The 26,946-nt window shown below is 51.9% G+C and overlaps 1 protein-coding gene and 1 long non-coding RNA gene across 7 annotated transcripts in view; one reads left to right on the top strand and one right to left on the bottom strand.

Annotated features, from left to right (window-relative positions):
* The window catches only part of CFAP161 (cilia and flagella associated protein 161), a 31,942-nt gene extending 15,574 nt beyond the window's left edge, over positions 1 to 16,368 (bottom strand). For 3 of the 6 annotated variants that reach the window (XM_045058722.1, XR_006598779.1, XR_006598778.1), the window contains exons 1-9: positions 16,230 to 16,364; positions 14,055 to 14,229; positions 13,732 to 13,823; positions 12,886 to 12,975; positions 11,162 to 11,394; positions 10,104 to 10,188; positions 5,726 to 5,884; positions 3,790 to 3,863; positions 2,997 to 3,198 (exon numbers count right to left, since the gene is read on the bottom strand). In XM_045058722.1, the coding sequence (XP_044914657.1) occupies positions 3,003 to 3,198; positions 3,790 to 3,863; positions 5,726 to 5,884; positions 10,104 to 10,188; positions 11,162 to 11,394; positions 12,886 to 12,975; positions 13,732 to 13,800 (906 nt within the window). In that variant the 5' untranslated portion in view covers positions 13,801 to 13,823; positions 14,055 to 14,229; positions 16,230 to 16,364 and the 3' untranslated portion in view covers positions 2,997 to 3,002. Of the gene's footprint in view, positions 1 to 2,356; positions 3,199 to 3,789; positions 3,864 to 5,725; positions 5,885 to 10,103; positions 10,189 to 11,161; positions 11,395 to 12,885; positions 12,976 to 13,731; positions 13,824 to 14,054; positions 14,230 to 16,229 lie in introns of those variants that run through there. The other 3 variants (XM_045058723.1, XM_023254814.2, XM_045058724.1) reach the window with 3 other exon arrangements.
* Positions 16,369 to 16,537: 169 nt separating this feature from the next.
* On the top strand, positions 16,538 to 25,956 carry LOC111560772. Its single transcript, XR_002742755.2, has 3 exons — positions 16,538 to 16,599; positions 16,801 to 16,944; positions 25,116 to 25,956. It is a non-coding gene; the product is annotated as an uncharacterized LOC111560772 (long non-coding RNA).
* The last annotated feature ends 990 nt before the right edge of the window (positions 25,957 to 26,946 follow it).

The raw sequence follows: 26,946 nt of genomic DNA, 5'->3' as shown, positions 1-26,946 counted from the left end.
AGCCACCGCTGAGGTGCTGTGTGCCTTTCGGACACTATAACTACATCCAGAGCAAGAGGTCACTCTGCACAGAAAAGTCTAGGTGTCCACCAAAGCCCAGATCAGATGCTGTAGATTACTCATACAGCTGGAAGCTACCTTTAAAGTCACACAGGGTGTCTTCTATAGAAAAAAAATAGCTTTGGGGCACCTAGGGGGTTCAGTCGGTTCAGCATCCGACTTCGGCTCAGGTCATATCTCAGGGTTTGTGAGTTCAAGCCCCACATTAGGATATGTGCTGGCAGCTTAGAGCCCGGAACCTGCTTCGGATTCTGTGTCTCCCTCTCTCTCTCTCTGCCCCTCTCCTGCTCACGCTCTGTCTCTCTGTCTTTCAAAAGTAAATAAACACACACAAAAATTTTTAATACATAAAAAAATAAATACAGTATGCTTTGAGCTAAAAGGCAGCCTATGGAATGGGAGAAGATACTTGCAAACGACATATCGGATAAATGGTTAGTATCCAAAATCTATAAAAAATTTATCAAACTCCACACCAAAAAAACAAATAATCCAGTGAAGAAATGGGCAGAAGACATGAACACACGCTTTTCCAAAGAAGACATCCACATGGCCAACTGACACGTGAAAAGATGCTCAACATCTCTCATCCTCAGGGAAATACAAATCACAACCACCATGAGATACCACTTCACACCTGTCAGAATGGCTCACATGAACAACTCGGGCAACAACGGATGTTGGCGAGGATGCGGAGAGAGAGGATCTCTTTTGCACTGCTGGTGGGAATGCAAGCTGGTGCAGCCGTTCTGGAAAACAGTAAGGAGGTTCCTCAAAAAATTAAAAATAGAACTACCCTATGACCCAGCAATGGCACGACTAGGTATTTATCCAAAGGCTACAAAAATGCTGATTCGGAGGGGCACACGCTCCCCAATGTTGACGGCAGCTCTATCGACGACAGCCGAATTATGGAAGGAGCCCAAATGTCCATCGACTGAAAAATGGATAAAAAAGATGTGGTATATATATAACTACATGAAATACTACTTGGCAATCAAAAAGAATGAAATCTTGTCATTCACAACCATGGCTGGAACTAGAGGGTATTATGCTAAGCGGAATAAGTCAGAGAAAGATAGGTATCACATGACGTCACTCATACGTGGAATTTAAGAAACACAACAGGTGAACACAGGGGAAGGGAAGGAAAACTAAGATAAAAACAGAGAGGGAGGCAGATCATCAGAGACTTCAATACAGAGGACACACTGAGGGCTGCGGCAGGGGAGGTGGTGGGGGGATGGGCTAGACGGGTGATGGGCACTGAGGAGGGCACCTGTTGGGATGAGCGCTGGGTGTTTTACGGAAGTGACGAATCACTAAGTTCTACTCCTGAAATCATTAGTGTGCTATATGCTAACTAACTTGGATTTAAATAAAATTTTTTAAAAAGTTAATTTAAAAACCAAAATGAGAGTGGGGCGCCTGGGGGGCTCAGTCGGCGCAGCGTCCGACTTCGGCTCAGGTCGTGATCTCGCGGTCCGTGAGTTCGAGCCCCGCGTCGGGCTCTGTGCTGACGGCTCGGAGCCTGGAGCCCGCTTCGGATTCTGCGTCTCCCTCTCTCTCTGCCCCTCCCCTGCTCACACTATGTGTGTGTGTCTCTCTCTCTCAAAAGTAAATACACACTAAAAAAAATAATGATAAACACTAAAACATTTTTTTAAATAAAATAAATACATAATGATAAAAATAAAAATATTGTTGCCTCCGCTCCAAATCACTTAAATGAAGATCTCTGGAGGTGGGCTCAAGCATCTGTGTTTCTTAAAGCCCCACCCCAGAAATGGTGCTTTGGTGGTCTGGCAGGCAGCTGGGCACTGGGCTTCCTCCTTGATCTTCAGGGGAGCCAGAAGTGCAGCCAGGCGGAGAACGGCGAGGAAAGCCTTCCCCGACCACCTCAAGGAAGCACTGCTCCCTCCCACTCCTCCTCACGCAGTGGGTCTCAACCTTGGCTGCATTAAATCCGAGTTTCCGGGCTGGGGCCCAGGCACCAGTAATTGCCAGAGCTCTCCAGGTACATCCACCACACAGCCGCGGAAGGGAACCACCACCCTGACTCCCAAAGCACTTGCTGGCAAAGGCCTCCCTAAAGAGCGTCAACCCACATCGGCTTGAAGGAGCGTCTATGTAAAACACGTCTACACCACCTGTGGCTTCCTGTCTGCCTCTTGGTAGATTTACGTGGGAGACAGCCTCCCGGCTCATCGCTACCCACAGGGCTGGGGGAATCTTCATCCCATTAAAACACCCCACACGTCACGGACCCTCCACGAAGGGTGAGGAGACGAGCAAACACGCGGAAGGCAACACGTTTATTTCATCAGGAACTTGCTGATCGCACGGGCGCCATGACTAAAGTGCCCGTTTCAAAGAGTAAAGGGGTTCTGTGGTTTGAAAATCATGACACTACAGCGTGACCAGGCAGGTAGAGGTCCTGGCCACCCCACCCCCCGCCCCCGAGTCAGAGGTAGAAATGAAAATACAAGGGGGAAAGCATTCGTTTCCAAGGGAAGGCCACGGCTCACAGCTCCACACTGTTGATTTCTTAGTACGTTGTTTGGTGGGGCCAGTGTTGGGGGGGTGGGGGTGGGTGACAAAGATCCCGTGTGGTTCTGATAGCTTTATCGCACACACATAGCTTTCAAAGGGAACACACTGTCTTCGGAGAAGCTGCCGCTACATGGGATCTACAGTTCTTCAGGAACTAATGATCAACAAAGAGTATCATCCGTCACCTTCAAATGCCACCTAGGAGCCATCTCCCCAGAGCCAGTTTCTTTCTGTGGCCCAGACCCCCACCACTAATTCAAGAATCTTCACACAGCCTTTGTTTTAATAGAGTGTTCAGGGACTTCTACACCTTACTGAAAAATGGCTTGGGGCACAGCCAAGATCATCAATTTCTAGCAAAGCTACGTTTTTCCAGAACGCACCTGGAGTCACTGCGCCCCGGGGTCCGTGGCCTGCTCCAGGGCTGGGGGGGCCTCGGCCGGTGGCTTGGGCAGGTCCAACATGGCAGACAAGTCTTTCCTGGGATTCCCGGTCACCAACATCCAATGGTTGCTCGGCTTTTCGACTCTGTGTGAATCCAGATGTGTGTGGACGGCCACCTCAGCTTCCTTCCCGAAATAGGTACTGGGGCAAGAGAGAAGGGACACGGGTTGGAAACGGGGTAACAGCCCTGGGTAAGCTGTCCACATCATCTTCAACAGCCTCTGCTCGGGGCTGCCTCTACAATATGTCTTTGCTGGATGTTTGACCTGCTCGGGCAACGCCGAAGCGCCTGGGGTCCCATTATCGCTAAAATCCTCTTGTCAAAGGGGCGCCTGGTGGTTCAGGGTCCAACTCTTGGTTTCGGCTCAGGTCATGATCTCCCGGTTCGTGGGTTTGAGCCCCGCGTCGGGCTCTGTGCCGGCCGTGCGGGGCCTGCTTGGGATTCTCTGTCTCCCTCTCTCTCTGCCCCTTCCCCACATGTGCTGTCTCTGTCTCTCTCGACATCAGCAAATAAACTTGAAAACAAAATCCTCTTGTCAGGGAAAAGCCTGTGGGACACAAGGGGCTCCGGTAGGATTTGCCACGCCACCAAGTAAGTCCTTGGTGACAATATTTCATCATCAAAGGACTTCTTGCGTGGTGGTGGGGGGGGCGGGGGAGCTGCCTTGCTCAGAGGCACAACCTCCACGCCCATCGTGGATGCGAAACCCTGCAGCAAAGTTCCTTCCGTACCTCAAGAAAACATGCCTGGACACTGCTAGCCCCCGATTCGTGCCGCAGTGATAGATGAGGATCTTTGCATTTGCCTTTAAAGAGAAAGAGACAGTGCTGTTTGCATTATGAATTAAGGCCTCCGATTCCTGAAAAGCAAAAATTTGGAAACATACTATATATTCATTTAAATTTCATTTAAAAAAAAAAAAAAAGAAGAAGAAGAGAGGGGTTGGGATGGAATAACCTAGAAGCCAAAGCATACTGGATCAGCTTCACACGGCGTTGCAGGTGCACCCACAGCAGAATGTCGTAGGGCATTCAGAGCCACGTGGGAGCAGACCTTCCCCCAACGCGAGAAATCATCAGGGGTGTTTTTAAGTGGAGAAGAAAAGAATACTCCTGATGTTCTATTGGGAAAAAGATTAAATAAAAACAAAAAGCAGGCATGGGCAAAGAAACCATAAACGACAGTGGCTTCCTCTGGGAGGTGGAACTTCGCTGGTTATGTTCCTGTTACTCGTTGTGCTTCTCTGATTTCTCCTTGAGGGAGCATATATTATGTTTAGAATCAGAAAAAATAAATAAATAAATAATGTTATCATTTCAAACTCCTGGCCGCCGTAAGCTAAACGCTGCGGAGGGAGACCCGAGCGGCCCCTGACCCCCGGGGGGACGGGCCCGGCACCCACAGCAGGGCCCTCGGCGTCACCGGCCGCGGGGTGCCCACGTCAGACCAGGCCACTTCCGCAACCCGGACGGTCGAGGCACAAACAAGACAGTCTGTGATCTCGTCTGAACACGGACGAGCCGTGAGCGCGGTCCGAGCCCCAGCACAGCAAACGTCCGCCTCTCCGGGGCCACCGCGGGCGGCTGCCGCTTCTGGACCGAGGTCGGCGTGAGCCTCGCTCTGGCCCGCCCCGTCCGTCGCTAAGATGCGCTGAGATGCGCCACGGCAAACAGCACGGCGGACGAGCTCCACCCCGGGGGCAGCGGCCGTGTGGGCTGGACGGCGTCGCCCGGCACGGTAGCCCGGCCAGGGGTGAGGCGCCCAGCGGGGTCTGGGTCAGCAACGGGCCGGGCGCCCCGCTTTCGCACGAGCACAGCCGGGACCGCGGCACGACCACGCGCGAGCCGCCGGCAGCCAGGCACTGCTCCCGCGAGCGCAGGGGACGCACCGGCCACCTACTCCTCCCCACACCTCGCCAGGCAGCCGCCGTCTTCACCCGCGCTCCACGGGGAAGGAAAATGAGACGCTAACGGTTGAGATCATGGCAACGGCGAGAGATTTCAAGGAGAGCAAAGCCGGGCCGGGGGGGGGGGGGGCGCGTCGCCGGGGACCCCGCGTGCATTCTCCGCGCTAGAGGAGAGACCCTGGTGAGCGCGGGTCCGCCTGCAGAGCCCGGCAGAGGGGCGCACGGGGCCGGGCGGGCGCAGGTGGCCCGTAGCTGGGGGCCCCCTCCCGCGAGGCCACCCCGCTGGTCACCCCTTCGAGTCCCTGCCCACTGGGGTTCCGCACGCTCCCAGCGACTCCCAGCAACCCCCACTCTGCGTCCGCGGGAAGCGTCAGGAGCCAGCAGCAAAGCGCCTGGCCCAGCGGACTCGCCTTCCCGTCAGGCCCGTGCGTGGGGCCCCAGTCCCGCAGGGCCCGGGCTCCCGAGAAAACGTCGGCAGTGGGAACAGGAAGGATGGCCCCGCAGGACCCAAGCTTCCAGGCCCTGCAGAAATTTTCTCCCTGGAAGGAAGCAGGTCATGACCCTCACCGTCCCGGGTCGGGGGCTCTCAGCCTGACTCAGGGGCGGGCGCCCAGCCTGTGTGTGTCTACAGCTGGCGGGGGCTGGGCGGAGAGAGCACACAAGTCGCTTTAGGCCCTGGCGCGCTGAGAAGCCCCGGTGTACAGACGGGAGAAAATCGCGTCCTCGGAACAGCGCCCGGGTCTCCCCCAGGCAGAGCTCACCGGAACGGGGGCGCCTTCGTATTCCAGGCGCAGCTGGGGGTCCAGGAAGGCGGCCTGCCAGCAGCTCAGGTAGGAGGCCTCATCCGTCAGGTACGCCTCCTGGAGCAGAGATCTCTTGGTCGACTTCTGGAGGGTCCTGTGGTCACTGGATAAATACAGCTGGAAAGGACAGCACACAGATGAGCTACGTCACGCTGCTCGAAAGGCTGGGGACACGAACAGCTAACTGGCCGATGTCAAGGGCGTTCAAGGGCAGCTTCGGAAAACCCCGTTCTTGCCGACTTTTGAGAACACTGTTTTCCTCTGCCTTCGAGACGCCATCTCAGAATGCTGAGGCCGCCCGCATCAGCTCCGCCGCCTTTCCTTCTTTCCTTCCTTTGAATTTTGTTCGTGTTTATTTATTTTTGAGAGAGAAAGAGACAGCATGAGCAGGGAAGGGGCAGAGAGAGGGGGAGACACAGAATCCGAAGCGGGCTCCAGGCTCTGAGCCGTCGGCACAGAGCCCGACGCGGGGCTCGAACTCACGGACTGTGAGATCATGGCCTGAGCCGAAGTTGGATGCTCAACCGACTGATGTGCCCGGGGTTTTCCTTCCTTTGAATACCAAACCCTCTGTCTCCTCCTGATCCCGCCCCCTCTCCTCACTCTCAGGACCTAGGCCTGGACCACTATTTTTCTTCTGAGAAATAATTATGCATGAAACTTATTCCATGAAGCCAAGTGTCCTTAAAACCGTCACTGTCACAGCTATGTTTACTGTGAGCCTCGGAGGGGGGCCCACGCCCCCGCGGAGCTGATGTCCACACTTGGGATTTATTTAGGCCGCTCTCTGGCCACCTGTAACTGGGTCAAGAAGCACGCCATCCTCCAGAAAACTCCAAAACGTTAGTTGTTTGTTAGTCCTTTACTGATTCCCCTTGACCCTGAACCTGGAGGCCATCTCTGCAGATTTCGGTAGGTTTTCATGTGCAAAGCTGTGCCGTGAGGCGCTACGGGGAAGGCAGCAACGGGTTGCCATCGTGAAGGTGTTTCCTGACGAGCAGGAGAGGGGACGGAGGAGGTGAAGGGGAAGCACCTGTGAGGCATGGTGGCCAGAAGGGACGTACAGAGCTGTAGGCGGGCACACGTGGGGACACGTGCTCTCCCAGGGGCTCATGAGAGCTCTGAGGAGGAAGCAGTGTGGTGCCGGGAGCCCGCGGGCAAGGCTGACCACGTGTGGACACGGGACATGTCACAGAGGGCCTTAAATGCCACCGTGGTGGCAGCACTTACCAAACCTGAGCCCCTAAAGGATCAATCTGGCAGCACGCATCTACTGTGGTCTGAAGTCAGGACAGACCGGAGGGGTCAAGCCACGGGGGGCCTGGATTGAGGTCCCAGCACCGGGGATGAAAAGACAGGGCCAGGAGCACTGCAAAGGGAGAACCGTGGGCTTGACCACAAGCTAGATGTGGGCAGGGAAGCCGGCCAGGCCCACACAGGCAGACAATGCCGACGTCAAACCACAAACCCCACTTTGTCAAAGAAAGATGATAACGACTCAGGAACAAGTCTAAAAGGTGGCGATTACCAGATTTTTTCAGGAACGCCCCGGAAACACTTGCTAATTCAAAGACAAGGTCCAGAAATATGAGAATTTGGGAAGAGAGGCAGTCGTCATCCCTGGAAAGAGAAACAACTGTCTGCCCAGAAGTCATAAGAGAACCAACTGGGGGGCCCCTGGGGGGCTCAGTCGGTTGAGCATCCGACTTCGGCTCAGCTCATGATCTCGCGGTTTTTGAGTTCGAGCCCGGCGTCGGGCTCTGCACTGACAGCTCAGAGCCCGGAGCCCGCTTTGGATTCTGTGTCTCCCTCTCTCTCTGCCCCTCCCCTGCTCGAGCTCTGTCTCTCTCTGTCTCTCAATAATAAATAAACGTTTAAAAAAAGAGTAAGAAGAGAACCAACTGGAAAACCACTGGAAGTGATAGGAGTGAGTGACTTCATCAAAGGCGAGCATGAACATCAATGACTTTGTCACATTTCTGTTGCAACTATGGTTAACACCCAGTGGCAGATACCAAGAGACAACCTTAACGGGGATAGGCATCAGGTCCACTTGAGGAGAACCACAAAACTTCACTGAGAGATAGGAAGAATAAATGAGTACGCGGTGGGGCATCTCAGAAGAGCATGCATGTCATAGAGCTACTAAATCCATGAACTTGCACAGTTTTACAGGCCAATCAAAACCGCCACGTGATCTTTCTCCCCATCTGGGGGCGGGGGGGTGGGCAGAGAAACTTGCAACAGTAGCTGCATCTAACTGAGACGTTCATTCCTAATGCGATGCAGACGAAGAGGTGTGACAAGAGAGAGACAGCCCTAGAGCTGTCCGAATGTAGAGTATACCCCTCAGGCAAAAATACACAACTTGAGCTCAAAGCGTCCAGATAGGAAGCTGAGAGAGCTCGTGGATGTATGGGGACTTCACGGGTGCTACTCAAGGCATGTGTCAGTGAGGAAAGAGTAATTATTTAAGAAATAACACAAATGTGGCTCTTTAGTCATTGGGGGGAAATCACATGTCTGCACGGAACCCTGTACCAGAATAAACCTCAAGCGGCCAAGGAGCACCTGGGGCGCCTGGGGGGATCAGTTGGTTGAGCCTCCAGCTCCGGATTTTGGCTCAGGTCACGATCCCAGGGTTGTGGGATCGAGTCCCACGTGGGGCTCTGTCCTGAGCACGGAGCCTGCTTGGGATTCTCTGTCTCTCTGTCTCTCTCTCTCTCTCCTGACCCCTCCCCCACTCTCTCTCTCTCTCTCTCTCTAAAATAAAAATAAATCCATTAATTAAAGAAGAAAAAACTCCAGGGCACCTGGGAGGCTCAGTCAGTTGAGCATCAGACTTCGGATCAGGTCATGATCTCGCGGTTCGTGAGCTTGAACCCCACGTCGGGCTCTCTTCTGTCAACGCGGAGCCCACTTCGGACCCTCTGCCCCCCTCTACCCACATGTTCTCACTCTCTCTCTCAAAAAAAAACATTAAAAAAAAAAAAAGAAGAAAGCAAGAAGAAATCCCAGCACAAGGTCAACTTGAGCCATCAAGTCGATGCAAGTTTCCCTTACTATAGTATCTCTGGGGCAGGGGCAGGAATTGCAAAGGGAAACACTGATCCGTTTACTCAAAAATCCGGTAAAACAACTACCATGTCAAAGCCAAGTAGCCAAAAAAGATAGATAAATAAATAAATTAAATAAAATAAAATAAAATAAAATAAAATAAAATAAAATAAAATAAAAATAAAAGCCACATAGTAGGTGGCAGGAAACATTACCTGCAAAATGACAGAACGTTATCGTCTGTGCAAGGGCAGGTAATAAACGCAAATCAATGCACAGGCGGAAAAGAGATAATTCATAGGAGACAAAGGAGTTGGGAGAGTTAAGGAGAGAGTGGAGGAGACAGAGGTAGGGAACAAAGGAGGGAGGGAGGGAGAGAGGGAGAGAACAGACTATAAAAGAAAGTAAGCCAAAATGTTGGGAATGTTAATCTCTGCATAGGACAACTGTGACTTACTCCCCTCCTTCAACGATTTGGTATTTTCTCTACTTTCTACGTTTCAAATCAGGCTGCAGCTGACCATCTGCGGTGTAGGGGTTCGACTGGCAACGCTGATTTTTCTTGGTAGCACAAGAGGCAATGATGCTACACGATACAGTGATGGAAGCTGTGATTCGGGGAGAGACGGTGCGGAGTACCCAGTCCGCCGCTTAACGGCTGAGCGACCCGGGGCAAAATCACCTGACCTTGTGTCTCGGTGTCCCCATCAGTAAAATGGGCGTAAAACGGTCCCTAGCTCACAGACTTGTTTGGATATCGAAGTGAGTTCACACAAGTGAGGCACTTAAGCATGTAGCAAGGTGCAACAATCCCGCGTTATAGACGACAAAGACTCAAGAAAGGTCAACAACTTTACCCAAAGCCCCACCCCATAGATCGACATTTCAGCTGGAGTTAAACCCACATGTAGCTGGTTCTAATCCCCAGGGGAAAGAGAAAAGTCAAGTTTAAAAAAAAAAAAAAGGAAAAAAAAAGTGATCAGATAATACGCCTTGCTGGCCTTGGTGACCTTGACAGGTGTCAGATGATTATTGATTAATCCAATCATTAACTGGAGCGGGGTAATTTTTGGTTTTGCGTCAGCTGCGTAGCAAAGGAGGGTTTTCTCCCTTCCTCCTTAGCGCCTGAGGGTATTCGCTTCGTAATTGGAAAAGCGACAAGGCAAGAAGTGACCCCCGACACCGACACCGCGTGTGCACAGCTCCAGGCTGAGACCGGGACGAAGCCAGAGACGCCTGCAGCGTTCCCTGTCCCCTTCAGCCGGCGGCCGCGACTCACCATTTTGTCTTCAAACCCTCCCGTGGTCGCGAGGCAGAAGTCCTGTCCGTATCTGAGGACTTGACCCGTGGCGTTTCCGTCTGCCCTGCGCGTCAAGAATAAGCATCGCGTCAAGTCTCTGCAGTGCGGTCCCTGCCACGTTCTAGTTCTGGCGCGTGCAACTGCTTATAACCACGTTCTCGCTAATGCGTGTCCACACTTTCGAGACGGCCGTTTCTGTTGGCCCTCAGATCCGGCTGGCACCCTGTCCCTGCGTCCCGCCACAGCCAGAACGCACAACGCCCCTTTATCTGTGGGCCCAGAGCACGTCACGCTGCCCTGCCCTGCCCTGCGGAGTTCTGGTCAGGTGCGCGGACAACTTTAGAAAGATCCAGGGTGACACGTTGATTTTGAACACACCTAACACAGCCTTCCCCCTCGACCCTCCGGGACGCGGAACTTGTGCTCGGCGTTTGGTTGTCTCAGCATGAATGAATTACCGGTATTCAAAAGAAATCTGGAGACTAAGAGGTCGGGCTACGTTTTCATAATAGAAACATTGCTATCCTTATTTCACGAGCAAAGTGAGGGCAAGGCTTTCCTACTGTAATCACGGATCTGCTCTCTGAGGACTTAATCGCTCATTTTCAAAACCTCAGGCACATTTTTGGTAAACAGTTCATTAAAAAGAGCAACTCCCCTGGCACCGAGCTATCTAGTTTCGCTGTAAAAGCAACAGAGTGATTAAAAGCCACAGAAACACCCATAATGAGCTCCGAGCACCCCGAGAAGCTGTTAGCAAAACCCAGTCCAGGCAGAGTGTGAATTTAGTTCTCTGGATCCAATACCTCGGAAGGAAGCCTTTATAAGCGAACACGAATTAGCAGTTGCCCTGAGGTTTAAGGTGAAGGGTGTGTAAAAAGGGCCCCAGCGGCGTCCTCGGGGGGGGGGGGGGGGGGGGGGACAGCAAGGCGGGAATCCCAGAGAAGGTTCCCACCGCCTTGGCCTCCAGGCACCCTGAAGCTCTGCGCGCAAACACATTTATGGCAAAAACGCGCGGACAACGGGAGCGTCTCTACCTCAAAATGGTGAAAGTGTTTCTGCCAACCGGGATCCTGGTTTGAGCTGCGCTCAGGCCGCACGGCACCTCTAACTCATCGCTCAGATGCGCTTTAATTTCATCGGGAGTCGCGCCCAGGCTCAGGTCCCCGCCCAGAAACAGGTGGGCCTCCACCTCCGCGTGGGCGGGGTTCACGAGCATCACCTTGTCGCCACAGCGAACGTACCCATCCTCCGACACCGAAAGCTGCATCTACAACGGAAAATGGGAGTTTTTCAGACTCACCTCACTGCCACGTGCACCTTCCTTCCTTCACTGTCTAGGACCCATTTCGTTGGCGGTAACACCACTCGGACCACTTAGGTAATAACCACTCTGGCTCCCTCGAGTTTTCCATTTCCTTCCTTTCCCTCCCACGTCGCCAAAGTCCCCCCCCCCCCCAAATCCCCAGTGAGGTAGAAAAAGCCGATGAAAAACCACTCAGGCTGACTCCACCACTAATGGATTCAAACTCACTGGAAATGCCTTCAGCACCAACCAAAGGGTGTTTTACATATTCCTGCACTGATGCGTTCATTTCTTCACTCGGAAAACGAGGGTAAACATAATTAAGGGCAGCTTTCTCCTCTGTTCCTAAAATCTTAGGGAATTTTAAACATGGTGGTTTTCAGATCTAAAGGAAAAAACACCACCTGGTATCTTCCAAATGATAATTCATTTATGGAACGTTTGCTTGCCTGACTCACACTTAATTCAGTAGAATTTTGAAAACAGTGCTTGAGTTTAAAATTATCAGTCTCAGTAAGAGACTTTTTTTTAATTGTTTATTTATTTTTGAGAGAGAGAGCGACAGAGTGCGAGTGGGGAAGGAGCAGAGAGAGAAAGGGAGACACAGAATCCGAAGCAGGCTCCAGGCTCCGAGCTGTCAGCCCAGAGCCCAAACGCCGGGCTCGAACTCACGATCGGTGAGATCATGACCTGAGCCGAAGTCAGACGCTTAACTGACCAAGCCACCCAGGTGCCCCACCATCGTTTTTTTGTTTTTTTTTTTTAATGTTTTAATTATTTTAGAGAGAGAGAGACAGAACATAAAAGGGGGAGGTGCAGACGGAAAGGGAGACACAGAATCCAAAGCAGGCTCCAGGCTCCGAGCTGTCAGCACAGAGTCCGATGTGGGGCTTGAACTCACGATCGGTGAGATCATGACCTGAGCCGAAGTCGGACATTTAACCAACTAAGCCACCCAGGCGCCCCAATAAGAGACTCTTAAACACGGAGAACAAACTGAGGGCTGATTGGGGGCGGGGCAGGGAATATGGGGGATGGGCCTTGAGGAGGGCACCTGTTGGGATGAGCACTGGGTGTTTGTATGCAAGCGATGAACCACAGGAATCTACCCCCAAAACCAAGAGCACACTTTATGCACTGTAGGCTAGCCGACCTGATGACAAATTATATTTTTAAAAAATTTTTAGGGGCGCCTGGGTGGCGCAGTCGGTTAAGCGTCCGACTTCAGCCAGGTCACGATCTCGCGGTCTGTGAGTTCGAGCCCCGCGTCAGGCTCTGGGCTGATGGCTCAGAGCCTGGAGCCTGCTTCCGATTCTGTGTCTCCCTCTCTCTCTGCCCCTCCCCCGTTCATGCTCTCTCTCTCTCTGTCCCAAAAATAAATTTAAAAAGTTGAAAAAAAAAATTTTTTTTAAATATAAAAAAAAAAAATTTTTTAACAAAATAAAATAAAATTACTGGTCTCAAGAGATTCTCTTTGAGTCTTCTGTTTCTCTGTATCAGAAGCTGTCCTTTATCTCTCTTCTCCAAGAAGTCCTTCATGAGCTCCTGGTGAAAGAGGGAGAGAACGTGACCCAGAAGGACAACAGGCCTGAACCATACAGATGCTGGTGGCCGGTAGGTCAGAAGCACATCAAGTAGAAAGAGCAAAATTTGACCAAAAGAAATGTGAGCATAATGGGGAAGGGTGGAAATTCTCTTAGCATTTTTAAAATATTGTTGCTTCATTGTAGGATGTTTGAAAAAAATGAGAAAAGCACAAAACAGAAAGAAAGAAAAGAAAAAGCAGCATCACCTTGAAGGACTCCAGCCAGAGACAGTCCTGAGTAACCTTTGGAGGCCGTGTGTCCCCCGCTGAGGTCTCAGCAGGTTGGTCGGTGATTGTCGCTGAAAGCCCCCCCCCAATCCCCCCCCCCCCATACACACATACAGCTAGATGGACACGTGATGGCCCAGGGCCTCTTCTGAGCCAGTGTCAGTGACAGGGACACCACGGGGACACCTAGGAGGCAGTGTGTGACGGGTGGGGGAGTGCCAGGGGGCAGTGCGTCCACGTAGAGCCCCCTCCCCGCCTGGACGGCGGCTTCTGGAGCCCCTGAGTCTGTAAGGACGGAGGGAGCGTGATGGGCTCTGGACTAACCCGGAGGCACCGAGTTCGGGACGTGTGACCGGGTAAGTGGGCGGCAGGTGAACTTTCTGGGCGTTCGGAGATGCGCGGGGTGAGGGGTACTGGGCGCCTGCGGGATGAGGAAGGAGCCCGGGACGCTGGACTTGGGGCGGGGAGGGGGGCCCCCCGGGACGTACCTCCTCCAGGTAGATGTCCTCGTTCCAGTTGCCCATCCGCACTCCAGGACCATACAGGTTCTGTGCCATGGCGCCCTCTCCTCTGTCGGCCCCTGACACCGGACACTGGCGGTGTTAGCGTGCCTCATAGTCATGGCAACCGCCCCCCCCCCCCGCGATTGGCCAGGCTCGGGGCCTGCTGGCCAATCGGTGACAGCACAGGAGCCAGGGGCGGGGAGGAGTGAGGGTTGGAGGCGTGGGCAAAGGAAGGGTGGGGGTAGGTGAGGGTTAGAGGGGTCGCCCTCCCCACCCCCTGCGTCTTCCACCCCCCAGGGGAGATCTACCCGAGCTGGGCTGCAGAGCAGGGGGGAGGAGAAACTCCAGCGGGCAGGCCTCGTAGAGTTAAACACGTCAAACCTTTTCCTTCTGCGGCTCTGGGCAGGCTCAGTCCGGGAAGGGTGGGGCTCTTGATCTCAGGGTCGTGAGTTCCAGCCCCACCTTGGGCGTAGAGATCAAGATCTTGAAAATAAATACGAAACCATTTTCTGATGTGGGGACCAAAGGCAGAAGGAAATGTAGATGAAATCAAATTGCCTTATAACCTGCAGCCCGCTGACAAATACTTGAGGCGGGCAGAGGAGGATTTTCCTTCTGGAACTCTCCGCTGTCCTAATGCTAATGCTTTGCCACAGGGGAGAACAGCCTTAGCTTGACAATAGCCAGGCCTCCTGGACCCTGTGAGTCCTTCTTAGCATATGAAAGTCCTTCTGGACGCTTCACCCTGTGTTTACCTCCCCCAACTCCCAAGTGTATAATCAGTCTCTCCTCAAGGCCCTGTCTGTCCCCTAGTCCTCTCCCTTGGATGAGGGAACAGAAAGCAAGCTGACACCCCACCGCACCCCCATTCCTCAGGGGGGCATTGTGACATTCCTCAGACACTCACGGATGCCCCAGGGCAAAGGAAAGGAAAAAAAAGCAAACAAAGGGTTAACTGATAGAGATCACAGCCCTGGGGAACCTGAGTCCCCATCAGTTTACATAGGTCTTGGTAAATTACAAGAAAAAGGCAACTTTGCCCAAAGCCTAAGCTCCAGAAACCTATAGGCCGTTGAGAAACCTGCAGGCCCTTGAGATACTTGAGGCAAATACGTAGAACCTACCCCACCCCACCCCACCCCCAAGCCCCTGCGGTCCTAGTGTTAACTTCTCAAGAGAGGGAAACCAGCCTCAGCTTGACAACAGCAGGGCCCCTGGCATCTTCCCCGTCCTCGTTAGCACGTCAAAGTCCTTCTGGAGGCTTCCCTTAGGCCTTCACCTCCCCAACTGCATAGTATACGAGGAGCCACTCTTCACCACCCCAGTGCAGCTCTCCCGCCCGCCAGTCCTGTCCCCTTGCTTTCATAAAGTCGCCTTTTTGCACCAAAGACAGTTCAAGAATTCTTTCTTGGCCGTTGGCTCCAAACCCCCACCTTTTCCACATCATTTTCCTTTTCCTTTAACTTTTCGAATCTGAAGGGAAAACCCAGCGCAGGTAAAGGACCTGTCACTCGTTGACACAAAGAGGAGCTTTTGGATGGAAACCCACCCCCCCCCCCCCCCCGCCCCTGCCGCCTGTCTTGTGGCAGCAGCAGCAGCAGCAGAGTGACCTTGACCCTTGACCCTCAAAAGATGCATCCTCAGTGCAGAAATTTGGAACCCAAATAACATCGAAGCGGGAAGGCAGAATTACAACGTCACTGCCTCAGAAGTAGGAAACGTGTCATGTTAGCCTATTTCCGTTCACGCGGTTCTGAGCCAGGACAGCGCTCCCTGGGCTTCACGGCATCCCTGCCTCCCCCCTCCCCAGTCTCCAAGTGACCGACAAGCCTGTGGTTTGCAAGAATTCCTGATAAAGCTAGAATAGACTGGAACCAACGTTTTCAAAGATGGTGACCTGAGCCGAAGTCAGAGGCTCAACCGACTGAGCCACCCAGCCCCCCCTCCCCCCCCCCCCCCCGTCTCCATGTAACTTAATGAAGTTGTAATGAGTCGGTTATTTTGGTAAGAACTTACCCCAGTGCAGCTGTGCCCCCCCCACCCCCCCACCCCCCGCCTCTGGGGCGCCGCTCTGGTCGAATATGCTGCGTCTCTGCACGTTATGGGTGCAACAATACACTATGTACATCCTGTTTGTGAAACTGCTTTTTAAATGAGCCAGGAGGGATGCCTGGGTCGGTTGAGCGTCCGACTTCGGCTCAGGTCATGGTCTCGCGGTCCGTGAGTTCGAGCCCCGCGTCGGGCTCTGGGCTGACGGCTCAGAGCCTGGAGCCTGTTTCAGATTCTGTGTCTCCCTCTCTCTGACCCTCCCCTGTTCATGGTCTGTCTCTCCCTGTCTCAAAAATAAATAAATAAAACGTTAAAAAAAAATTAAATGAGTCAGGAGAAGACCTGGGCCACGGACACAACTGGGTGATGATGGACGCAATCCTTGTCGCTGGTGCTCCCTGCTATCGCGCGTGGGTATGAAAGAGCGGACCTACCTCGGCCGACTCCATCTTGTTCCGTGTCCTCCACCTTGAGTGACTATGTCCCCGACTTGGCCCCTTTCCGGGAAAATCCCAGAAACCTCAGACCACGCCTCCTCCCCTTGAGTAACCTCCTGATCACCCATCAAATTTCCCAATCAAAACACGCCTGGCAACCTGCCTAACGGGACTCCGGCCCTTTCCCAGCCAATCGGCTGAGGCCACGACCCTTCCCCAGCCAATCGGCTGAGGCCACGACCCTTCCCCAGCCAATCGGCCGAGGCCACAGCCATTACCTCACCAACTGCCCCTAGACCCCTACAAAAACCTTTGTGCGTTTGAAACTCGCTCTCTCTCCCGGCATCTCACCACTGCGCCGGTGCAGGTAGGGGATTGAGCTCGAGCTAGCTCGAATAAAGGCTCTTTTGCTTTTGCATCGGACTGGGCGGTCTTTGGGGATCGCGAATTCTGGGCATAACAGGTACAGGTCGCTGCCTGGCGTTGCTACTGCGACCTGATCATCCGCTGTGTTTCTTGTAAGGCGGGTCTGGCCACACGTTCTCTCAGCTTCTGCTCACCTCCTTAGGTTGCCCTCTGTGCTGTAAGGGAGCTGACCGGATGTGCGATCGATGGGGACGCTTTTGTCTTTCATTCACCGCCTGCTGACCTCCACTGTTTCCAACGGGAAGTCAGCCGTCAGTCTTCAGGCTGTCCGTGTGCCATCGCTAAGGTTGGTGTGCGGGCTCCTCTGCTTTCCAGATGCTCTCTGCGTCTTTGGCTTTCGTCACTGATCGCGGTCTGGGGGTGGGGATCTCCGGGCATTCGTCCCTCTTGGAACGCACTGAGCTGCCTGAGTGTGTAGACTGGTTTCTTTTTGAATCAAATGTGGGATCTGCCATTATTTCTTTGAATTTCTGTCTCCTCCTTTTTACCTCTCCTCTTCTGGGACTCCCATTACGCAATGTGGGTGCACTTCGTGAAGTCCTACATTTCTCTACGGCCACATTCATTGTTCTTCCTTCTTTTTCCTCTCTGGCCCTCAGATTGCATCAGTTTCTATTGCTTGATCTCCAAGTCTGCTTACGTTCTCTTTTTCTTTCTTTTAATTTATTTTTGAGAAAGAGAGTGTGTGAGTGGGTGAGGGACAGAAAGAAAGGGAGAAGACACAGAATCCAAAGCAGCAGAGCAGGCTCCAGGCTCTGAGCTGTCAGCACTGAGCCCAACATGGGGCTCGAACTCGTGAACCATGGGATCATGACCTGAGCTGAAGTCAGACACTCAAGCGACTAAGCCACCCAGGTGCCCCTCTGCTTACTTTTTCTTATGCCAGCTCAGATCTGCTGTTCCACCTGCCCAGTGAATTCATTTCGGTCACAATGTTTTTCAGTTCCAGAATTTCTGCCTGGTTCTTTTTTTATCATTTCTTTATGAGTGTTATGGATTTGATGAGATATTGATGTCATACCTTCCTTAAATTCTATAATATGGTTTCCCTTAGTACTTTGAACATATTTTTTTAACGTTTATTTACTTTTGAGAGAGAGAGAGAGAGTGTGTGTATGAGTGAGTGCAAGTGGGGGAGGGGCAGAGAGAGAGGGAGACACAGAATCCCAAGCAAGCTCCAGGCTCTGAGCTGTCGGCATAGAGCCTGACACGGGGCTTAAATTCACAAACCGTGAGATCATGAGCTGAAGTCAGACGCTTAACCGACAGAGTCACCCAGGTGCCCCTGAACATATTCTTAATCACTTTGGAGAGTTTCCCTGATAAGTCCAACATCTGGACCCTCTCAAAGCCTGTCTTTTCCCCCCAAATATGACTCACATTTTCCTGTGTGTTGGCAGGTTTCATAATCTTTTGTTGGAAGCTAGACATTTTCGGCAATGTCCGATAGCAATTCTGTGCGTGACCCTACACACTTGGTGCCTATTGTTTGGCGACCTTGGTTGGACTGGCTCATTGAGACCTGTCTCCCCTCCCCCCAGCAGTGTGCAGTCCTCTGATGTCACCATTCAGGGGTACCATTCAGGAGGGCACTGACCCCCCCCCCCCAATGATTCTTAATATGATAAACAAAGTACCATAACAGGGCATCTCACAACTTACAACAGATGGGTTTAAAGGTCAGATAATAATAACAAAATGCTAAGGAGCCTGGGTGGCTCAGTCAGGTAAACGTCTGACTTCAGCTCAGGTCATGATCTCGTGGTTCATGAGTTCGAGCTCCGTGCTGGGCTCTGTGCTGACAGCTCGGCTTTGGATTCTGTGTCTCCCTCTCTCTCTGCCCCTCCCCCACACTTGCACTCTGTCTTGCTCTCTCTCAAAAATAAACATTTAAAAAAATAATAACAAAATGCTAAACAAACATGCAAGTTTTTTTCTTACTTTTCCAAATGTTTACTTTCATTTTTGAAACATTAGAAAATGCTTATTTCCTACATAATTATTTAACGTTTTTCATTCGTAACCCTCCAAAACCCTCAAAGCTAAGGTTAAAACAGAGATACACTCATGCCTTTCTGGCCACTATAAAATTGGCTCAGTTCTTATTTAGCCATAAATATCTCCTTGAAATCAGGCCATCACTCCTTCCCCTTTCCAGTTACTATGATTTTGACGTAGACCAGGTATATACCAGAAAACATATCTGCTATTTCTTTTCATGCTTTGATGAGACCCTTGGAAAAATTTAATTGGAACCTTTTGTTACTTACTTGTGAAACATCTGGTGGGAAAAGAAAAGCCAAAGAAATACTTGGACGCGATCATGTTTAGAAAAGAGAAGTGGGACAAAGTTCAGCTATTAGGAAAGAGAACTGAGTTATAGTCTTAGGAGCCAGTAAGTCCTGGGGTCCCAAGGATAAGCTTTCGAGTCCTCCCTGGATGACAAATATCGGAAGTCATCAAGGCATAGTAAAGAAAATCAGGGGTTGATGCACCATTCACTCTGCTCGTGTGAGCATTTCTGTCTCGGAGCCTCGGTTCTTTCACCAATAAAAACAGGTTAAGGCTTACCTCCCCGATAACTCTCCAGGAAGCATTTCCCAGATCCTCTGCAGTGTGTTAATAGATCAGAGTGGGGAAGAGCTCTGTTGTCAGTATGTTTAGGAAATGCGGGTCAGGAGGGATGTCCTCATAATAGCCTGCCTTGGAACCTCAGACATCATGGTGTCATAAACCCGCAAAGATGTGATGACACACAGTATTGCCCCGTGTGGGAAGCCTTTTTAAAACGTGGAAGCCTTTTTAAAATATTTTTAACGTGTATTTGTTTTTGAGAGACAGAGAGAGAGAGCATGAGCAGGGGAGGGGCAGAGAGAGAGGGACACACAGAATCCGAAGCGGGCTCCAGGCTCTGAGCTGTCAGCACAGAGCCCAACGCAGGGCTCGAACCCACAAACTGTAAGATCATGACCGGAGCAGAAGTTGGACGCTCAATCGACTGAGCCCCCCAGGCGGGCGCCCCTGCAAACATGGAAGCCTTTTTAAAAGGATCAGCTGGTAAGACCAATACTTTAAGACGGACTCAGAGATTTTGTGAGGCTCAAATGACATAATAATATGAAAAACAGGTAGGATTTGGCCATGCTCTTGAAAGAACCAAGGAAAGGTTGGGATGGGGGGAGAATGAGGAGAGGGGGTAGGGGAGGGGGTTGGGGGTGGGGGTAGGGGAGGCAGCAGGATGAAGCCAGCACAGAAACAGGGACTCAGGGAACATCTAAAGGACCAGAGAGGACCATGAAGCAATGAAGGTGGACGGAGGGAGATGGTGAGGGGCCCCCGGCACCACCGTGGGGGACAGGGATTTTCTTGCATAAGTGGCAGAGAGCCACCGCAAGGTCCTGAAGTCAAAGCCACCACCGGCAGAGGCCAGGCACACCTCAGAGACGTGTAGAGTCCCTTCCAGAACACTGCAATAAAGCGAATGTTGCAATAAAGTGAGTCACAAGAATTTTTTGGTTTCCCAGGGCATATAAAAGTCACGTTCACACCGCACTGCGGTCTATCAATCACGCAACAGCACGGTGTCTAAGAAAAACAACGCGCCGACCTTAATTTAAAAATACTTTATTGCTAAAAAAATGCTAACCATCATCTGAGGTTTCAGTGAGTCACAATTACTGAGCACAGACCACCATAACCAATATAAGAATGGTGTCAAGAGAACGTTGGAAATATGGCGAGAGTTACCGAAATGAAACACAGAGACACAAAGCGAGCAGACACTGCTGGAAAATGCAGCCCGCGGACTTGCCTGACACAGCGTGGCCGCAAAGCTTCAGTTCATAAGAAATGCGAGATCTGCGCGGTGCGGGAGAGCGAGGTGTGCCCGTAGAGCTGGTGGGGGGTTTGCTGGGGCCACAGGCTGTTGCACGGACTTGGGGCCAACAGGCCGGGCAGCGGGCAGGAGGCCCAGCCAGGAAACAGCGTCGTGATGAGCGCACGTAAGTGTGGTGGCGGCAGCGAGAACAGAGGCAGAACCGAACGAGGAAAGAGCCCGCGTGGCTACCGTCACCCCTCGGAAAATGCGCGTTGGGGAATCCGTTCAGTTCATCCGACCCAGATGCGTCGCGTGCCGAGCTCCGTGCTCAGCATTCGGGACACGGGGATAACAGAGACGCTCCTGCTAATGTGGCTATTGAGTCAGAGGAGACGACTCTGACCAAGTGCACACGTGTGAGGCACGCTGCCGAAGGCCCAGTGAGAGCAGACTCCTCGAAGGGGTATCGGCAGGTGTTTTCCCGCTGAACAACGTCCTTCCGTGAGCTAGGCAGGGCGACTGCGCAATCACTTTCTAATGCCTCGTCTTATCAGGCGTCTCCAGTCCTGTCCCAAGAGCGTAAGGTAGTGTCTGACCAGAAAGAGGTCTTCTGGTCTTTTTGTCTCCATCTGCTTTCCTCCTGGTTGCGCCAGACCCCTGTGGAAAAGACCCCCCCGCCAGCGCCCCTCTAACTCTCCCCAGCCGGACGTGAGCACAGAGCCCGGCGTTTGGCACAGGGAAGGATCCGAGGGACTCCTTCTTCTTGTCTTCTCCTCGTCACCCCTGTGCCAAAGGCCAGTGCCCCTCCGTTCAAGCTACCTCTTGGGTGATAGACTTGCGTGTAACCTGAAGTCCGGACAGCAGAAGAAATTTCCTTCCGTGTACAATCCTGGCTTCTGTAGAGGGCGGACCCTGTTGGTAGAAAACCCTTCCGTTCTACGCAGCACGCTGGTGGGGTTGGAAGTACCAAGGTGGACCCAGGGCTGGGTGTGACAGCAGGGGAGGGAAGGAGCCAAGTGGTCCTGCCTAGAAGAAGGGGAAGAAAGCAAGTTTCCCAACGGGGTGGAGCATTCTGGAAAAGCAGCTCGCGCCAGAGGGAGAAAAGAAGTCCCCCGAGACCCATGGAGTCTGGGGAGGACTTTGGGCTTCCCAGGGGCAGGAAGGGGGACGTCGAGCCACCTGTTCCACATCTCAAAGAGCGGGGATGCCTCTGATATTTAGGTTACAAGAGCATTCCTCTCTTAAAGTCACCAGAAATTTACGTCAAACTTTCTCCCCCTTTAAAAAAAAAAATGTTTATATATTCCTGAGACAGAGACCATGAGCGAGGGAGGGGCAAGGGGGGGTGGGGGACAGAGGATCTGAAGCAGGCTCCTCACTGACAGCAGGGAGCCCCATGGGGGCTTAAACTCTTCGCAGCCCTCAGCGCCCCACCCACGGGACCACTCGCCTGTGCCCCCCCTGCCCCTCGGCCTGCCTTCCTCGTCAAAAGAGGGGACCTTTGCAAGCCAGAAGCCAGTCATTCTGGAGGCATTGCAACCATTCCAACACTTTGGGCACAGAAAATGAGCTCGTTCCAGGAAATCCTCCAAGATACCGGGTAAATGCGCCCAGGAGGGAATCAGGACAAACGCACGTTTGCCCAGACCGGCCGCTTTTCCAGCGTCGTCCATCCGATGGGGAAAGACAGGGTGTGTCCTTTCACAAACAAGGAAACAGAAGTGCAGAGAGGTTGTGGGAAATTCCCAAGTTCGCATCAGAGCTGGAACTGAAACCCACCACAGAATGCAGGGAGAGAGGCGGAGGGGAGAACGGAGAGAAGACAGAAAGTATGGCCCCAGCGTAAGCTCACGGCGACCACAGGTCCTACACCGCTTCTATTCACACATCATCTCGTTCCGGCTTTGCCCTTACAAGGGCTTGGAAGATAATTCTAGGTTCTGGGGCCAGCTCTGTGATTTCAGACGCAGGCTGCGGAGTCAGACATTCTCAGTTCAGTTCCCAGAACCAACCCCTCACGGGCTGTGTGAGTGTCGGGCCGAGTCACGACCTCTCTGTGACTCAGTCTCCCTGCCTGTAATACGAGGAAATCGTAATGCCCATCTCGCGTGGTTCCGGTGATGCATGAGAAGATGCGTGAAACCCGGTAGATACTGCTGCTTACCGTTTTGCAAACACTGCCTTCTGGAGGGGCGCGACCGAGCAGTTTTCTGTTTGCCAGACTTGCGAGTTTCGAGTTCAAGGGAAACTTCATTTGGCTCATGGGAAAACGAAGACCCAGCCAGGGGAAGATAAGTGTCTAAGGTCACAGCTAGTGTTGTCAGAGCAGGCGCCAAGACCCAGAACTCGTCATTTCTTCCATTAACTATAAAGGTTCCAACTAAGATGCTGAAAGCTGAAGTGTGTCCTCGATGCAAAATTCACAAATAGTAATGGCAGCGACGCTGAGTACGAGGGCTCTATGCCCTCGAAGCACGAAGGAAAAATCCCGCGGGGAGTTCATGCTCTACAAAGGGATCATCGTCCTGGCTCTTGGGGTGATATCTGTGGCTCAGTGGGGAGACCTGAACTTCTCAAAAACATAAAGCCAGTGCCAGGCTATGGCGTGGCTCGAGCCCCAAGACGCTCGGACCCCAAGTCCAGGGCTCCCTGAATCCTCCAACCGTTAGAGCCCCAAGCTACAGGCACGGCCCTCCTTGAGTTCCTGAGGCTCACCTTCAAATACCCACCCAAGGATTACTGGCAACTCCACGCCCCGGTGACTTCAGCCAGGACAGGGATCTTCTGTTTATCAGCATCTGACAAATACCCTGAGAATATCCGGGAAGCCCTTTTATCCGCAGCTGTTGAGACAGGAAACCACGGTAATGATTCTGGAAGGCAGTTTTGCATTATGATATCAAACGCCTTAAAATTAAGTGCCTGTATCTCTCAATTCCACTTCAACCATATGAAACCAAGGAGATGTGTCCTTTAATAGAAAAAACAATTTGCAAAAAAACACAACCCAAATATCCAATACTAATGGGTTGTTTCAGTAAATTATGGAGCATTTATGTTTTGGAAAGTTATGCAGCTATTAAAAATCATGATATAAGAACATTATTGGGGCACCCAGGTGGCTCAGCCGGTTAAGTGACCGAGTTTAGCTCAGGTCACAATCTCACAATTTGTGACTTCAAGCCCTGTGTCGGGCTCTATGCTGACAGCTCAGAGCCTGGAGCCTGTTTCAGATTCTGTGTCTCCCTCTCCTCTTCGGGCTCTGTCTCTCTGTCTCTCTCTCTCTCTCTCTCTCTCTCTCTCTCAAAAATAAATAAACGTTAAAAAAAATTTTTTAAAGAACATTATTTAACGATCTGGGGACTTTTCACCATATATTAGACGAAAACAGGATTGCAAAATAGTTTATAATGTAAGACGTCTATTTTGTAAAAATGTGTATCCTAGGGAAAAACCTATATAGTTTATAAATTTGTGTGTATCATGTGTGTGTACATTTAGATATGTAACATGCATAGGTGTTATATAATATAATATCTAATATTATATGGAATCATATGCATGTATTATCTGTAAGTATATAACCTATATACATTTAGGATCCTGATACATGTAGCTGGTGGGGAGGGGACATCAGGCGTTCTGTATGAGCCTGCATTTTGTTGTAATCATAAACAAAGAAAATACTCTGAGAGCACTGGCCCGGTGCTAGTCCACACCTACCTAAACGGAAGCTCTGATCTGTATCACAGAGGCAGGAATCACAGACAGAATGTTTCAGGGGGGTGGAGACATTAGGACCGAGAATGGGAGCCAGTTTTCCTCCCAAATTCCTCCAAGCACCTCACTCAGCAGATGTCGGTGGCTTTAATATAATCAGGTGGGACAGTTTCATGCACTCCTTGGTCACTGTCGTGGGGAAGAAGAGCTTTTGAGGACAAGGTCTTTCCTGACCTTTCTTGGGGGGACTTTGAGTCCATCGTGGGGCAACTGTGCCCTCGTGTGGCTGGTCTTGAGTACAGCTTTCTGTCTGTACCAATGACACCAGGGTGAGACGGTCTATGGGCTCGGGACAGGAGACCCGGTTTACAAATGTTCCCAAAGGGAGATGTTGAGCAGGGCTTCTAGAAATTATAATGCATCTTCCCTCCAAATGACGAACACTGACGTTGAGAGCCAGCCACGTGTCAAAAGCCTCGTGAGCCATTATCCACTGCAACAGTCTTGTGGTAACACGTTTCCTATTAGATTCCAAGAGTGTCCGAATCTTTGAGGTTCCCAGCACAACGCTTTTCTGGCTTTGATGTTTCCTCGACTTGGATGTCCTTACTCAAGATGCACCTTCTCTGTGCAGTATCTACCCATTCATCAAGACTGACCCCAAGGCCACCTCCCCGACAGCATCCCCAGACTGCATTAAGCCAGGTCCCCACCTTGGGCTCTCATGGAACTTTGTATTTCCTCTACAGTCCCTAATGTACGCAAGTTTTCTTAGCAACGAGCGATTTGGACGAATGTGAGCCCCGGGGGGACAGCGGTCTTTGTTTCCGTGGCATGTCCTTAGCACAGTGCCTGACAGAGCAGGTGCTCAGAACACACATTACATCAGTGAGCGGCTCCGTAATATTCTTCCTTTCCAGCTCTCTTGGGACCAGACATGGCCCGGTCCCGTACCAGCATCTTGCCCCAGTCGTGGACAGAAATGTTAGTCCCTGAAAATACCCAGCTGCTGAGTAAACACTGAGAGTGTCTGCACGGGGACTCGACAACTTCCCATCTGCTGACAGCCTTTGAACACCTGCCCACTCAGGGCTCATGTGGACGCTTCAGCATTAGGCAAGCCTCAGTTTCCCCAGGATGCTGTCTTCTTCCTCTCGTATTCAGAGCACGCTCTGAACCCAGGGCGGGCAGAAAACCCTCTCCGGCTTGTCCCAGGCGAACTGCTGTTCTTCCAGTTCCGTCCCCAAGCTTCTGGAGTGACGGTCCTACATGCGGCTGCCTTCTGAGCTCCCCGGACTCACGCGCCCCCTCCACCCGTGCCTGCAAACCGAGGCTCACTCCCTCCCCCCCGGGTCTGGGAGCAGAAGGTGACCGGGTGTTGTCTGATAAGCGGATTCCTCTGTTCCCGTAAGCTGGGTGGGTGCCTCGGGGCAGGGATCGTGACCCCATCTGGTCTGAAAGCCGCGCAGAGCCCTCGATGGGTGTCGGCCGCTGCCGTCCTGGTCCGACCCCAGGCTTGTGAACCAACGTCACAGCGCAGCCTACTGCCAGAGCTGTTCCCTTGACCAGACATTCGTGCAGACGGTGGTTACGGGCCCCGCCACGACAGTGCCAGAACAGACCCCAGAAGCACCTGCTCCCCAACCCCAGCCCCCATGCATTTGGCATCCGAGGAAGAATCACTGCGGAACACACAGAAATCTCCTCTCTCTGCTCAGTGTGGCACTCAAATAAACTATTTGTTTTTTGCTGGGGAAAAAACGCTGTTTTTCATAAACACCCATATTCACTTGATAAAACTCTTTCAATGCCTGCCATGCGTCAGATCCAGAAGTCTCCTGTGGCCTTTTTTTCAAAAAAATTTTTTTTTCAACGTTTATTTATTTTTGGGACAGAGAGAGACAGAGCATGAACGGGGGAGGGGCAGAGAGAGAGGGAGACACAGAATCGGAAACAGGCTCCAGGCTCTGAGCCATCAGCCCAGAGCCCGACGCGGGGCTCGAACTCACGGACCGCGAGATCGTGACCTAGCTGAAGTCGGACGCTTAACCGACTGCGCCACCCAGGCGCCCCTCTCCTGTGGCCTTGAAATGGGCTTCCGGTGAGGCTCTGGAAATCCTCGGGAAACTATCCCAGTTGGTGTGTAACAGAAGAACCCCTTGCAGACTCTGACCCCACTCAGCCATTGCTGGGACCATCCTCCTTGGGGGTCAACAGACGTCAAGATAATAAAAGTCCAAGCCCTTTGGATCACCAACCCTATTGGTAGTTTTTCTCTAAGAAGAATACACAATCATAAAGTCCAAGTACAAGGGTGTATATCACACAGATGCTAAAAAATAGCCCAAAGATAAAATAAAATAATCTAGATGTAAATCCATAGAGATTATAATATAGATCTCCCGTGAAATATTATCCTGCCCTTTAAAAAAATGGGTGTCTACATGTATTTACATAAAGAGATGGCCAGGTGTCCTGGATGGAAAGCCATCCCCCCCCCCAAAAAAACACACGTTTACCTGGTTTCTATGAGTGTGACATTGTTTACATATAGGGTCTCTGGAGATGTAATCAAGTTAAAGTGAGGTCATACGGGATTAGGGAGGGTCCTAATCCAATGACTTGTGTCCCTATAAGAAAAGGGAAATTCAGCTATGAACACACAGGGAATACGCCACGTGAGGAGGGAGACAGAGTTCTCCGTGCAGGGACACAGAGGATTGTCAGAAACCTCTAGAAGCTGAGACAGAG

Source organism: Felis catus, chromosome B3 (genome assembly GCF_018350175.1).
Source record: "Felis catus isolate Fca126 chromosome B3, F.catus_Fca126_mat1.0, whole genome shotgun sequence".
NCBI classification, from domain to species: domain Eukaryota; kingdom Metazoa; phylum Chordata; class Mammalia; order Carnivora; family Felidae; genus Felis; species Felis catus.
The sequence above is the reverse complement of the archived record's forward strand: the minus strand, read 5'-3'. Positions and strand labels throughout refer to the sequence as shown.